The sequence below is a fragment of the Eucyclogobius newberryi genome, unplaced genomic scaffold, assembly GCF_026437365.1.
Source record: "Eucyclogobius newberryi isolate DKJ021-1_F unplaced genomic scaffold, fEucNew1.0.hap1 SCAF_6, whole genome shotgun sequence".
Taxonomy (NCBI): domain Eukaryota; kingdom Metazoa; phylum Chordata; class Actinopteri; order Gobiiformes; family Gobiidae; genus Eucyclogobius; species Eucyclogobius newberryi.
Genome location: NW_027316278.1, coordinates 1,833,467 through 1,848,570, shown reverse-complemented (window position 1 = coordinate 1,848,570; position 15,104 = coordinate 1,833,467). Strand labels below are relative to the sequence as shown.

Below are 15,104 nucleotides of genomic sequence, written 5' to 3'. Positions count from 1 at the left end.
TCTGGAGTACCGTGTGCCCTAGAGAGAGAGTCTGGAGTACCGTGTGCCCTAGAGAGAGAGTCTGGAGTACCGTGTGCCCTAGAGAGAGAGAGTCTGGAGTACCATGTGCCCTAGAGAGAGAGTCTTGAGTACCGTGTGCCCTAGAGAGAGAGAGTCTGGAGTACCGTGTGCCCTAGAGAGAGAGTCTGGAGTACCATGTGCCCTAGAGAGAGAGAGTCTGGAGTACCATGTGCCCTAGAGAGAGAGAGTCTGGAGTACCGTGTGCCCTAGAGAGAGAGAGTCTGGAGTACCGTGTGCCCTAGAGAGAGAGTCTGGAGTACCATGTGCCCTAGAGAGAGAGAGTCTGGAGTACCGTGTGCCCTAGAGAGAGAGTCTGGAGTACCATGTGCCCTAGAGAGAGAGAGTCTGGAGTACCGTGTGCCCTAGAGAGAGAGTCTGGAGTACCATGTGCCCTAGAGAGAGAGAGTCTGGAGTACCATGTGCCCTAGAGAGAGAGAGTCTGGAGTACCATGTGCCCTAGAGAGAGAGTCTGGAGTACCATGTGCCCTAGAGAGAGAGTCTGGAGTACCATGTGCCCTAGAGAGAGAAAGTCTGGAGTATCATGTGCCCTAGAGAGAGAGTCTGGAGTACCGTGTGCCCTAGAGAGAGAGTCTGGAGTACCATGTGCCCTAGAGAGAGAGAGTCTGGGGTACCGTGTGCCCTAGAGAGAGAGAGTCTGGAGTACCGTGTGCCCTAGAGAGAGAGAGTCTGGAGTACCATGTGCCCTAGAGAGAGAGAGTCTGGAGTACCATGTGCCATAGAGAGAGAGAGTCTGGGGTACCGTGTGCCCTAGAGAGAGAGAGTCTGGAGTGCCGTGTGCCCTAGAGAGAGAGAGAGTCTGGAGTACCCTGTGCCATAGAGAGAGAAAGTCTGGAGTACCGTGTGCCCTAGAGAGAGAGTCTGGAGTACCATGTGCCCTAGAGAGAGAGAGTCTGGGGTACCGTGTGCCCTAGAGAGAGAGAGTCTGGAGTACCGTGTGCCCTAGAGAGAGAGAGTCTGGAGTACCATGTGCCCTAGAGAGAGAGAGTCTGGAGTACCATGTGCCATAGAGAGAGAGAGTCTGGGGTACCGTGTGCCCTAGAGAGAGAGAGTCTGGAGTGCCGTGTGCCCTAGAGAGAGAGAGAGTCTGGAGTACCCTGTGCCATAGAGAGAGAGAGTCTGGAGTACCGTGTGCCCTAGAGAGAGAGAGTCTGGAGTACCCTGTGCCCTAGAGAGAGAGAGTCTGGAGTACCCTGTGCCATAGAGAGAGAGAGTCTGGAGTACCGTGTGCCCTAGAGAGAGAGAGTCTGGAGTACCGTGTGCCCTAGAGAGAGAGAGTCTGGAGTACCATGTGCCATAGAGAGAGAGAGAGTCTGGAGTACCATGTGCCATAGAGAGAGAGAGTCTGGGGTACCATGTGCCCTAGAGAGAGAGAGAGTCTGGAGTACCCTGTGCCATAGAGAGAGAGAGTCTGGAGTACCGTGTGCCCTAGAGAGAGAGAGTCTGGAGTACCCTGTGCCATAGAGAGAGAGAGTCTGGAGTACCCTGTGCCATAGAGAGAGAGAGTCTGGAGTACCGTGTGCCCTAGAGAGAGAGAGAGTCTGGAGTACCATGTGCCCTAGAGAGAGAGAGAGTCTGGAGTACCATGTGCCCTAGAGAGAGAGAGAGTCTGGAGTACTATGTGCCCTAGAGAGAGAGAGAGAGAGTCTGGAGTACCATGTGCCCTAGAGAGAGAGTCTTGAGTACCATGTGCCCTAGAGAGAAAGAGTCTGGAGTACCGTGTGCCCTAGAGAGAGAGTCTGGAGTACCATGTGCCCTAGAGAGAGAGAGTCTGGAGTACCGTGTGCCCTAGAGAGAGAGTCTGGAGTACCGTGTGCCCTAGAGAGAGAGTCTGGAGTACCGTGTGCCCTAGAGAGAGAGTCTGGAGTACCGTGTGCCCTAGAGAGAGAGTCTGGAGTACCGTGTGCCCTAGAGAGAGAGTCTGGAGTACCATGCGCCCTAGAGAGAGAGAGTCTGGAGTACCATGTGCCCTAGAGAGAGAGTCTGGAGTACCATGCGCCCTAGAGAGAGAGAGTCTGGAGTACCGTGTGCCCTAGAGAGAGAGTCTGGAGTACCATGTGCCATAGAGAGAGAGTCTGGAGTACCATGTGCCCTAGAGAGAGAGTCTGGAGTACCATGCGCCCTAGAGAGAGAGAGTCTGGAGTACCATGCGCCCTAGAGAGAGAGAGTCTGGAGTACCGTGTGCCCTAGAGAGAGAGAGTCTGGAGTACCGTGTGCCCTAGAGAGAGAGTCTGGAGTACCGTGTGCCCTAGAGAGAGAGTCTGGAGTACCGTGTGCCCTAGAGAGAGAGAGTCTGGAGTACCATGTGCCCTAGAGAGAGAGTCTTGAGTACCATGTGCCCTAGAGAGAGAGAGTCTGGAGTACCGTGTGCCCTAGAGAGAGAGTCTGGAGTACCATGTGCCCTAGAGAGAGAGAGTCTGGAGTACCATGTGCCCTAGAGAGAGAGAGTCTGGAGTACCGTGTGCCCTAGAGAGAGAGAGTCTGGAGTACCGTGTGCCCTAGAGAGAGAGTCTGGAGTACCGTGTGCCCTAGAGAGAGAGAGTCTGGAGTACCGTGTGCCCTAGAGAGAGAGTCTGGAGTACCATGTGCCCTAGAGAGAGAGAGTCTGGAGTACCGTGTGCCCTAGAGAGAGAGTCTGGAGTACCATGTGCCCTAGAGAGAGAGAGTCTGGAGTACCATGTGCCCTAGAGAGAGAGAGTCTGGAGTACCATGTGCCCTAGAGAGAGAGTCTGGAGTACCATGTGCCCTAGAGAGAGAGTCTGGAGTACCATGTGCCCTAGAGAGAGAAAGTCTGGAGTATCATGTGCCCTAGAGAGAGAGTCTGGAGTACCGTGTGCCCTAGAGAGAGAGAGTCTGGGGTACCGTGTGCCCTAGAGAGAGAGAGTCTGGAGTACCGTGTGCCCTAGAGAGAGAGAGTCTGGAGTACCATGTGCCCTAGAGAGAGAGAGTCTGGAGTACCATGTGCCATAGAGAGAGAGAGTCTGGGGTACCGTGTGCCCTAGAGAGAGAGAGTCTGGAGTGCCGTGTGCCCTAGAGAGAGAGAGAGTCTGGAGTACCCTGTGCCATAGAGAGAGAGAGTCTGGAGTACCGTGTGCCCTAGAGAGAGAGAGTCTGGAGTACCCTGTGCCATAGAGAGAGAGAGTCTGGAGTACCGTGTGCCCTAGAGAGAGAGAGTCTGGAGTACCATGTGCCCTAGAGAGAGAGAGAGTCTGGAGTACCATGTGCCCTAGAGAGAGAGAGAGTCTGGAGTACCATGTGCCCTAGAGAGAGTCTGGAGTACCATGCGCCCTAGAGAGAGAGAGTCTGGAGTACCGTGCGCCCTAGAGAGAGAGTCTGGAGTACCGTGTGCCCTAGAGAGAGAGAGTCTGGAGTACCGTGTGCCCTAGAGAGAGAGAGTCTGGAGTACCATGTGCCCTAGAGAGAGAGAGAGTCTGGGGTACCATGTGCCCTAGAGAGAGAGAGAGTCTGGAGTACCATGTGCCCTAGAGAGAGAGAGCGTCTGGAGTACCATGTGCCCTAGAGAGAGAGTCTGGAGTACCATGTGCCCTAGAGAGAGTCTGGAGTACCGTGCGCCCTAGAGAGAGAGTCTGGAGTACCGTGTGCCCTAGAGAGAGAGTCTGGAGTACCATGTGCCCGAGAGAGAGAGTCTGGAGTACCATGTGCCCTAGAGAGAGAGAGTCTGGAGTACCATGTGCCCGAGAGAGAGAGAGAGTCTGGAGTACCATGTGCCCGAGAGAGAGAGAGAGAGTCTGGAGTACCATGTGCCCTAGAGAGAGAGTCTGGAGTACCGTGTGCCCTAGAGAGAGAGTCTGGAGTACCATGTGCCCTAGAGAGAGAGAGTCTGGAGTACCATGTGCCCTAGAGAGAGAGAGTCTGGAGTACCGTGTGCCCTAGAGAGAGAGTCTGGAGTACCGTGTGCCCTAGAGAGAAAGAGTCTGGAGTACCATGTGCCCTAGAGAGAGAGAGAGTCTGGAGTACCATGTGCCCTAGAGAGAGAGAGAGTCTGGAGTACCATGTGCCCGAGAGAGAGAGTCTGGAGTACCATGTGCACTAGAGAGAGAGAGAGAGTCTGGAGTACCATGTGCCCTAGAGAGAGAGAGAGAGTCTGGAGTACCATGTGCCCGAGAGAGAGAGAGAGAGTCTGGAGTACCGTGTGCCCTAGAGAGAGAGTCTGGAGTACCGTGTGCCCTAGAGAGAGAGTCTGGAGTACCGTGTGCCCTAGAGAGAGAGTCTGGAGTACCATGCGCCCTAGAGAGAGAGTCTGGAGTACCGTGTGCCCTAGAGAGAGAGTCTGGAGTACCGTGTGCCCTAGAGAGAGAGAGTCTGGAGTACCGTGTGCCCTAGAGAGAGAGTCTGGAGTACCGTGTGCCCTAGAGAGAGAGTCTGGAGTACCATGTGCCCTAGAGAGAGAGAGTCTGGAGTACCGTGTGCCCTAGAGAGAGAGTCTGGAGTACCGTGTGCCCTAGAGAGAGAGTCTGGAGTACCGTGTGCCCTAGAGAGAGAGAGTCTGGAGTACCGTGTGCCCTAGAGAGAGAGTCTGGAGTACCGTGTGCCCTAGAGAGAGAGTCTGGAGTACCATGTGCCCTAGAGAGAGAGAGTCTGGAGTACCGTGTGCCCTAGAGAGAGAGTCTGGAGTACCATGTGCCCTAGAGAGAGAGAGTCTGGAGTACCATGTGCACTAGAGAGAGAGAGTCTGGAGTGCCGTGTGCCATAGAGAGAGAGAGAGTCTGGAGTACCCTGTGCCATAGAGAGAGAGAGTCTGGGGTACCATGTGCCCTAGAGAGAGAGTCTGGAGTACCGTGTGCCCTAGAGAGAGAGAGTCTGGAGTACCATGTGCCCTAGAGAGAGAGAGTCTGGGGTACCGTGTGCCCTAGAGAGAGAGAGTCTGGAGTACCATGTGCCCTAGAGAGAGAGAGAGTCTGGAGTACCATGTGCCCTAGAGAGAGAGAGTCTGGAGTACCATGTGCCCTAGAGAGAGAGAGTCTGGAGTACCATGTGCCCTAGAGAGAGAGAGTCTGGAGTACCATGTGCCCTAGAGAGAGAGAGTCTGGAGTACCATGTGCCCTAGAGAGAGAGTCTGGAGTACCGTGTGCCCTAGAGAGAGAGTCTGGAGTACCGTGTGCCCTAGAGAGAGAGTCTGGAGTACCATGCGCCCTAGAGAGAGAGTCTGGAGTACCGTGTGCCCTAGAGAGAGAGTCTGGAGTACCGTGTGCCCTAGAGAGAGAGTCTGGAGTACCGTGCGCCCTAGAGAGAGAGATTCTGGAGTACCATGTGCCATAGAGAGAGAGTCTGGAGTACCATGCGCCCTAGAGAGAGAGAGTCTGGAGTACCGTGTGCCCTTGAGAGAGAGTCTGGAGTATCATGTGCCCTAGAGAGAGAGTCTGGAGTACCATGTGCCCTAGAGAGAGAGAGTCTGGAGTACCATGTGCCCTAGAGAGAGAGTCTGGAGTACCGTGTGCCCTAGAGAGAGAGTCTGGAGTACCATGTGCCCTAGAGAGAGAGTCTGGAGTACCATGTGCCCTAGAGAGAGAGAGTCTGGAGTACCGTGTGCCCTAGAGAGAGAGTCTGGAGTACCGTGTGCCCTAGAGAGAGAGTCTGGAGTACCGTGTGCCCTAGAGAGAGAGTCTGGAGTACCATGCGCCCTAGAGAGAGAGAGTCTGGAGTACCATGTGCCCTAGAGAGAGAGAGAGTCTGGAGTACCATGTGCCATAGAGAGAGAGAGTCTGGAGTACCATGTGCCCTAGAGAGAGAGAGTCTGGAGTACCATGTGCCCTAGAGAGAGAAAGAGTCTGGAGTACCCTGTGCCATAGAGAGAGAGAGTCTGGAGTACCGTGTGCCCTAGAGAGAGAGAGTCTGGAGTACCCTGTGCCATAGAGAGAGAGAGTCTGGAGTACCGTGTGCCCTAGAGAGAGAGTCTGGAGTACCGTGTGCCCTAGAGAGAGAGTCTGGAGTACCGTGTGCCCTAGAGAGAGAGTCTGGAGTACCGTGTGCCCTAGAGAGAGAGTCTGGAGTACCCTGTGCCCTAGAGAGAGAGTCTGGAGTACCATGTGCCCTAGAGAGAAAGAGTCTGGAGTACCCTGTGCCCTAGAGAGAGAGTCTGGAGTACCGTGTGCCCTAGAGAGAGAGAGTCTGGAGTACCATGTGCCCTAGAGAGAGAGTCTGGAGTACCGTGTGCCCTAGAGAGAGAGTCTGGAGTACCATGTGCCCTAGAGAGAGAGAGTCTGGGGTACCATGTGCCCTAGAGAGAGAGAGTCTGGAGTACCGTGTGCCCTAGAGAGAGAGAGTCTGGAGTACCATGTGCCCTAGAGAGAGAGAGTCTGGAGTACCATGTGCCATAGAGAGAGAGAGTCTAGGGTACCATGTGCCCTAGAGAGAGAGAGTCTGGAGTGCCGTGTGCCCTAGAGAGAGAGAGAGTCTGGAGTACCCTGTGCCATAGAGAGAGAGAGTCTGGAGTACCGTGTGCCCTAGAGAGAGAGAGTCTGGAGTACCCTGTGCCATAGAGAGAGAGAGTCTGGAGTACCGTGTGCCCTAGAGAGAGAGAGTCTGGAGTACCATGTGCCCTAGAGAGAGAGAGAGTCTGGAGTACCATGTGCCCTAGAGAGAGAGAGAGTCTGGAGTACCATGTGCCCTAGAGAGAGAGAGAGTCTGGAGTACCATGTGCCCTAGAGAGAGTCTGGAGTACCATGCGCCCTAGAGAGAGAGAGTCTGGAGTACCGTGTGCCCTAGAGAGAGAGTCTGGAGTACCATGTGCCCGAGAGAGAGAGTCTGGAGTACCATGTGCCCTAGAGAGAGAGAGTCTGGAGTACCGTGTGCCCTAGAGAGAGAGAGTCTGGAGTACCATGTGCCCTAGAGAGAGAGAGAGTCTGGGGTACCATGTGCCCTAGAGAGAGAGAGAGTCTGGAGTACCATGTGCCCTAGAGAGAGAGAGAGTCTGGAGTACCATGTGCCCTAGAGAGAGAGTCTGGAGTACCATGTGCCCTAGAGAGAGTCTGGAGTACCATGCGCCCTAGAGAGAGAGTCTGGAGTACCGTGTGCCCTAGAGAGAGAGTCTGGAGTACCATGTGCCCGAGAGAGAGAGTCTGGAGTACCATGTGCCCTAGAGAGAGAGAGTCTGGAGTACCATGTGCCCGAGAGAGAGAGTCTGGAGTACCATGTGCCCTAGAGAGAGAGTCTGGAGTACCGTGTGCCCTAGAGAGAAAGAGTCTGGAGTACCATGTGCCCTAGAGAGAGAGAGAGTCTGGAGTACCATGTGCCCTAGAGAGAGAGAGAGTCTGGAGTACCATGTGCCCGAGAGAGAGAGTCTGGAGTACCATGTGCACTAGAGAGAGAGAGAGAGTCTGGAGTACCATGTGCACTAGAGAGAGAGAGAGAGTCTGGAGTACCATGTGCCCTAGAGAGAGAGAGAGTCTGGAGTACCATGTGCCCGAGAGAGAGAGAGAGAGTCTGGAGTACCATGTGCCCTAGAGAGAGAGTCTGGAGTACCGTGTGCCCTAGAGAGAGAGTCTGGAGTACCATGTGCCCTAGAGAGAGAGAGTCTGGAGTACCATGTGCCCTAGAGAGAGAGAGTCTGGAGTACCGTGTGCCCTAGAGAGAGAGTCTGGAGTACCGTGTGCCCTAGAGAGAGAGTCTGGAGTACCATGCGCCCTAGAGAGAGAGTCTGGAGTACCGTGTGCCCTAGAGAGAGAGTCTGGAGTACCGTGTGCCCTAGAGAGAGAGAGTCTGGAGTACCGTGTGCCCTAGAGAGAGAGTCTGGAGTACCGTGTGCCCTAGAGAGAGAGTCTGGAGTACCATGTGCCCTAGAGAGAGAGAGTCTGGAGTACCGTGTGCCCTAGAGAGAGAGTCTGGAGTACCATGTGCCCTAGAGAGAGAGAGTCTGGAGTGCCGTGTGCCATAGAGAGAGAGAGAGTCTGGAGTACCCTGTGCCATAGAGAGAGAGAGTCTGGGGTACCATGTGCCCTAGAGAGAGAGTCTGGAGTACCGTGTGCCCTAGAGAGAGAGAGTCTGGAGTACCATGTGCCCTAGAGAGAGAGAGTCTGGGGTACCGTGTGCCCTAGAGAGAGAGAGTCTGGAGTACCATGTGCCCTAGAGAGAGAGAGAGTCTGGAGTACCATGTGCCCTAGAGAGAGAGAGTCTGGAGTACCATGTGCCCTAGAGAGAGAGAGTCTGGAGTACCATGTGCCCTAGAGAGAGAGAGTCTGGAGTACCATGTGCCCTAGAGAGAGAGAGTCTGGAGTACCATGTGCCCTAGAGAGAGAGTCTGGAGTACCGTGTGCCCTAGAGAGAGAGTCTGGAGTACCGTGTGCCCTAGAGAGAGAGTCTGGAGTACCGTGCGCCCTAGAGAGAGAGTCTGGAGTACCGTGCGCCCTAGAGAGAGAGTCTGGAGTACCGTGTGCCCTAGAGAGAGAGTCTGGAGTACCATGCGCCCTAGAGAGAGAGATTCTGGAGTACCATGTGCCATAGAGAGAGAGTCTGGAGTACCATGCGCCCTAGAGAGAGAGAGTCTGGAGTACCGTGTGCCCTTGAGAGAGAGTCTGGAGTATCATGTGCCCTAGAGAGAGAGTCTGGAGTACCATGTGCCCTAGAGAGAGAGAGTCTGGAGTACCATGTGCCCTAGAGAGAGAGTCTGGAGTACCGTGTGCCCTAGAGAGAGAGTCTGGAGTACCATGTGCCCTAGAGAGAGAGTCTGGAGTACCATGTGCCCTAGAGAGAGAGAGTCTGGAGTACCGTGTGCCCTAGAGAGAGAGTCTGGAGTACCATGCGCCCTAGAGAGAGAGAGTCTGGAGTACCATGTGCCCTAGAGAGAGAGTCTGGAGTACCATGCGCCCTAGAGAGAGAGAGAGTCTGGAGTACCATGTGCCCTAGAGAGAGAGAGAGTCTGGAGTACCATGTGCCATAGAGAGAGAGAGTCTGGAGTACCATGTGCCCTAGAGAGAGAGAGTCTGGAGTACCATGTGCCCTAGAGAGAGAAAGAGTCTGGAGTACCCTGTGCCATAGAGAGAGAGAGTCTGGAGTACCATGTGCCCTAGAGAGAGAGTCTGGAGTACCGTGTGCCCTAGAGAGAGAGTCTGGAGTACCGTGTGCCCTAGAGAGAGAGTCTGGAGTACCGTGTGCCCTAGAGAGAGAGTCTGGAGTACCGTGTGCCCTAGAGAGAGAGTCTGGAGTACCGTGTGCCCTAGAGAGAGAGTCTGGAGTACCATGCGCCCTAGAGAGAGAGAGTCTGGAGTACCATGTGCCCTAGAGAGAGAGTCTGGAGTACCATGCGCCCTAGAGAGAGAGAGTCTGGAGTACCGTGTGCCCTAGAGAGAGAGTCTGGAGTACCATGCGCCCTAGAGAGAGAGAGTCTGGAGTACCGTGTGCCCTAGAGAGAGAGAGTCTGGAGTACCGTGTGCCCTAGAGAGAGAGAGTCTGGAGTACCGTGCGCCCTAGAGAGAGAGAGTCTGGAGTACCATGTGCCCTAGAGAGAGAGTCTGGAGTACCGTGTGCCCTAGAGAGAGAGTCTGGAGTACCATGTGCCCTAGAGAGAGAGAGTCTGGAGTACCGTGTGCCCTAGAGAGAGAGTCTGGAGTACCATGTGCCCTAGAGAGAGAGAGTCTGGAGTACCATGTGCCCTAGAGAGAGAGAGTCTGGAGTGCCGTGTGCCATAGAGAGAGAGAGAGTCTGGAGTACCATGTGCCCTAGAGAGAGAGAGTCTGGAGTACCATGTGCCCTAGAGAGAGAGTATGGAGTACCATGTGCCCTAGAGAGAGAGTCTGGAGTACCGTGTGCCCTAGAGAGAGAGTCTGGAGTACCGTGCGCCCCAGAGAGAGAGTCTGGAGTACCATGTGCCCTAGAGAGAGAGTATGGAGTACCGTGTGCCCTAGAGAGAGAGTCTGGAGTACCGTGTGCCCTAGAGAGAGAGTCTGGAGTACCGTGCGCCCCAGAGAGAGAGTCTGGAGTACCGTGTGCCCTAGAGAGAGAGTCTGGAGTACCATGTGCCCTAGAGAGAGAGTCTGGAGTACCGTGTGCCCTAGAGAGAGAGTCTGGAGTACCGTGCGCCCTAGAGAGAGAGAGTCTGGAGTACCATGTGCCCTAGAGAGAGAGTCTGGAGTACCATGTGCCCTAGAGAGAGAGTCTGGAGTACCATGCGCCCTAGAGAGAGAGAGTCTGGAGTATCATGTGCCCTAGAGAGAGAGTCTGGAGTACCATGTGCCCTAGAGAGAGAGTCTGGAGTACCGTGTGCCCTAGAGAGAGAGTCTGGAGTACCGTGCGCCCTAGAGAGAGAGAGTCTGGAGTACCATGTGCCCTAGAGAGAGAGTCTGGAGTACCATGCGCCCTAGAGAGAGAGAGTCTGGAGTACCATGTGCCCTAGAGAGAGAGTCTGGAGTACCGTGTGCCCTAGAGAGAGAGTCTGGAGTACCGTGTGCCCTAGAGAGAGAGTCTGGAGTACCGTGTGCCCTAGAGAGAGAGTCTGGAGTACCATGTGCCCTAGAGAGAGAGAGTCTGGAGTACCATGCGCCCTAGAGAGAGAGAGTCTGGAGTACCGTGTGCCCTAGAGAGAGAGAGTCTGGAGTACCATGTGCCCTAGAGAGAGAGTCTGGAGTACCGTGTGCCCTAGAGAGAGAGTCTGGAGTACCATGCGCCCTAGAGAGAGAGAGTCTGGAGTACCATGTGCCCTAGAGAGAGAGTCTGGAGTACCATGCGCCCTAGAGAGAGAGAGAGTCTGGAGTACCATGTGCCCTAGAGAGAGAGAGAGTCTGGAGTACCATGTGCCATAGAGAGAGAGAGTCTGGAGTACCATGTGCCCTAGAGAGAGAGAGTCTGGAGTACCATGTGCCCTAGAGAGAGAAAGAGTCTGGAGTACCCTGTGCCATAGAGAGAGAGAGTCTGGAGTACCATGTGCCCTAGAGAGAGAGTCTGGAGTACCGTGTGCCCTAGAGAGAGAGTCTGGAGTACCGTGTGCCCTAGAGAGAGAGTCTGGAGTACCGTGTGCCCTAGAGAGAGAGTCTGGAGTACCGTGTGCCCTAGAGAGAGAGTCTGGAGTACCGTGTGCCCTAGAGAGAGAGTCTGGAGTACCATGCGCCCTAGAGAGAGAGAGTCTGGAGTACCATGTGCCCTAGAGAGAGAGTCTGGAGTACCATGCGCCCTAGAGAGAGAGAGTCTGGAGTACCGTGTGCCCTAGAGAGAGAGTCTGGAGTACCGTGTGCCCTAGAGAGAGAGTCTGGAGTACCATGCGCCCTAGAGAGAGAGAGTCTGGAGTACCGTGTGCCCTAGAGAGAGAGAGTCTGGAGTACCGTGTGCCCTAGAGAGAGAGAGTCTGGAGTACCGTGCGCCCTAGAGAGAGAGAGTCTGGAGTACCATGTGCCCTAGAGAGAGAGTCTGGAGTACCGTGTGCCCTAGAGAGAGAGTCTGGAGTACCATGTGCCCTAGAGAGAGAGAGTCTGGAGTACCGTGTGCCCTAGAGAGAGAGTCTGGAGTACCATGTGCCCTAGAGAGAGAGAGTCTGGAGTACCATGTGCCCTAGAGAGAGAGAGTCTGGAGTGCCGTGTGCCATAGAGAGAGAGAGAGTCTGGAGTACCATGTGCCCTAGAGAGAGAGAGTCTGGAGTACCATGTGCCCTAGAGAGAGAGTATGGAGTACCGTGTGCCCTAGAGAGAGAGTCTGGAGTACCGTGTGCCCTAGAGAGAGAGTCTGGAGTACCGTGCGCCCCAGAGAGAGAGTCTGGAGTACCGTGTGCCCTAGAGAGAGAGTCTGGAGTACCATGTGCCCTAGAGAGAGAGTCTGGAGTACCGTGTGCCCTAGAGAGAGAGTCTGGAGTACCGTGCGCCCTAGAGAGAGAGAGTCTGGAGTACCATGTGCCCTAGAGAGAGAGTCTGGAGTACCATGTGCCCTAGAGAGAGAGTCTGGAGTACCATGCGCCCTAGAGAGAGAGAGTCTGGAGTATCATGTGCCCTAGAGAGAGAGTCTGGAGTACCATGTGCCCTAGAGAGAGAGTCTGGAGTACCGTGTGCCCTAGAGAGAGAGTCTGGAGTACCGTGCGCCCTAGAGAGAGAGAGTCTGGAGTACCGTGTGCCCTAGAGAGAGAGTCTGGAGTACCATGCGCCCTAGAGAGAGAGAGTCTGGAGTACCGTGTGCCCTAGAGAGAGAGTCTGGAGTACCGTGTGCCCTAGAGAGAGAGTCTGGAGTACCGTGTGCTCTAGAGAGAGAGTCTGGAGTACCGTGTGCCCTAGAGAGAGAGTCTGGAGTACCATGTGCCCTAGAGAGAGAGAGTCTGGAGTACCATGCGCCCTAGAGAGAGAGAGTCTGGAGTACCGTGTGCCCTAGAGAGAGAGAGTCTGGAGTACCATGTGCCCTAGAGAGAGAGTCTGGAGTACCGTGTGCCCTAGAGAGAGAGAGTCTGGAGTACCGTGTGCCCTAGAGAGAGAGAGTCTGGGGTACCGTGTGCCCTAGAGAGAGAGAGTCTGGAGTACCATGTGCCCTAGAGAGAGAGAGAGTCTGGAGTACCATGTGCCCTAGAGAGAGAGAGTCTGGAGTACCATGTGCCCTAGAGAGAGAGAGTCTGGAGTACCATGTGCCCTAGAGAGAGAGAGTCTGGAGTACCATGTGCCCTAGAGAGAGAGAGTCTGGAGTACCATGTGCCCTAGAGAGAGAGTATGGAGTACCGTGTGCCCTAGAGAGAGAGTCTGGAGTACCGTGTGCCCTAGAGAGAGAGTCTGGAGTACCGTGCGCCCCAGAGAGAGAGTCTGGAGTACCGTGTGCCCTAGAGAGAGAGTCTGGAGTACCATGTGCCCTAGAGAGAGAGTCTGGAGTACCGTGTGCCCTAGAGAGAGAGTCTGGAGTACCGTGCGCCCTAGAGAGAGAGAGTCTGGAGTACCATGTGCCCTAGAGAGAGAGTCTGGAGTACCATGTGCCCTAGAGAGAGAGTCTGGAGTACCATGCGCCCTAGAGAGAGAGAGTCTGGAGTATCATGTGCCCTAGAGAGAGAGTCTGGAGTACCATGTGCCCTAGAGAGAGAGTCTGGAGTACCGTGTGCCCTAGAGAGAGAGTCTGGAGTACCGTGCGCCCTAGAGAGAGAGAGTCTGGAGTACCATGTGCCCTAGAGAGAGAGTCTGGAGTACCATGCGCCCTAGAGAGAGAGAGTCTGGAGTACCATGTGCCCTAGAGAGAGAGTCTGGAGTACCGTGTGCCCTAGAGAGAGAGTCTGGAGTACCGTGTGCCCTAGAGAGAGAGTCTGGAGTACCGTGTGCCCTAGAGAGAGAGTCTGGAGTACCATGTGCCCTAGAGAGAGAGAGTCTGGAGTACCATGCGCCCTAGAGAGAGAGAGTCTGGAGTACCGTGTGCCCTAGAGAGAGAGAGTCTGGAGTACCATGTGCCCTAGAGAGAGAGTCTGGAGTACCGTGTGCCCTAGAGAGAGAGTCTGGAGTACCATGTGCCCTAGAGAGAGAGAGTCTAGAGTACCATGTGCCCTAGAGAGAGAGAGAGTCTGGAGTACCATGTGCCCTAGAGAGAGAGTCTGGAGTACCATGTGCCCTAGAGAGAGAGAGTCTGGAGTACCATGTGCCCTAGAGAGAGAGAGTCTGGAGTACCATGTGCCCTAGAGAGAGAGTCTGGAGTACCATGTGCCCTAGAGAGAGAGAGTCTGGAGTACCATGTGCCCTAGAGAGAGAGAGTCTGGAGTACCATGTGCCCTAGAGAGAGAGTCTGGGGTACCATGTGCCCTAGAGAGAGAGAGTCTGGAGTACCATGTGCCCTAGAGAGAGAGAGTCTGGAGTACCATGTGCCCTAGAGAGAGAGTCTGGAGTACCATGTGCCCTAGAGAGAGAGAGTCTGGAGTACCCTGTGCCCTAGAGAGAGAGTCTGGAGTACCATGTGCCCTAGAGAGAAAGAGTCTGGAGTACCGTGTGGGACCACCAGCATTTAGAGAGTGAAGAGCGTCTTCATCTCGTCTCTGTGTTTCAGGGCCTGAGGAAGCGGGAGCTTCTGAACGAGGTTCTGCCGGTGATCGGAGAAAACCTGCGATTTCAGAGACTCTTCACCGAGTACCAGGACCAGCTCGAGCTGCTGCGGAGCAAATGACCTTTGACCCTTGACCCTGTGTGGCCTCCTGAGCTCGTCTGTAACTGGAGTCCCTGACTGAAATCCTCTAAACAGAACTAACGCTACAGAAAACATACGTCCAGATCTCCGCCTCCTCTGCCCCGCCTCCTCTGCCCCGCCTCTGAATCATGAGAAACGATTAAATCGGTGAAACGGTGAAATCACAGAGACAAAGATGAACCGTTCCTGTGCCGCGAGCGCAAAGCGGAATAAAGGGAAGAGAAGAAGATGGTGATGATGTTTTTTCTCGGCGCTGCTGAACGGCACACACCAGGGGGCGTGTCCACCTGGGGGCGTGTCCACCTGGGGGCGTGTCCACCAGGGGGCGCTAAACACCATTAAAAGTAAAACAAGTTTGTTTCAAAATGAAGTGTCATGAGGACGCTCTCATGGGACACGCCCCCTGGAGGACGAGAGAGAAAAGCCCAGATCTATTTGTTTTAGGGCGTGGCTCTTTAATTAATTAGAATTATGTCTGAACTTTACACTTGTGTCAGATCGAATCATGTTTTTTCGTTTGTTTGAGGCGTTTTGTAAATGTGTAAATACATTTGAGCTTTTGCAGAAACGAGGAAAAACGTGACAAAGCAGGAAGTAAACAGGAAGTGTGTGTTGGCTCACAGGAAGTCCCGCCTTCTGACCCAAACGTCCAATGAAACCATCTAATTTAGAGTCTGCACTGAATCTTTCCTAAAGTCGTTGGAGCTGCATCACAGATCAGACTCGTAACAAAACTAAGTCAATGTGTTTTACTTTTACCTTGATTTATAATTTAGTTTGTCCTGATTTCACGTTTGTTTGAGGCTTTCGTTTGCTCAAACTCTAACTCTGTTTGGAGGCGGGACTTCCTGTCTGTAAAGTGCGTTTGGAGGCGGGACTTCTGCTCGGTCCATGTAAACGTGTCAGAATATGTTTTTTACGCCGCTGCAGAGTTATTTTGGAAAGAATTTGTG

General features: G+C 54.3%; 1 protein-coding gene across 1 annotated transcript in view; it reads left to right on the top strand.

Annotated features, from left to right (window-relative positions):
• The window catches only part of hira (histone cell cycle regulator a), a 45,274-nt gene extending 30,238 nt beyond the window's left edge, over positions 1-15,036 (top strand). The window contains exon 24 of the mRNA XM_072432827.1: positions 14,014-15,036. Coding sequence (XP_072288928.1) covers positions 14,014-14,130 — 117 coding nt within the window. The 3' untranslated portion in view covers positions 14,131-15,036. The remainder of the gene's footprint in view (positions 1-14,013) is intronic.
• The last annotated feature ends 68 nt before the right edge of the window (positions 15,037-15,104 follow it).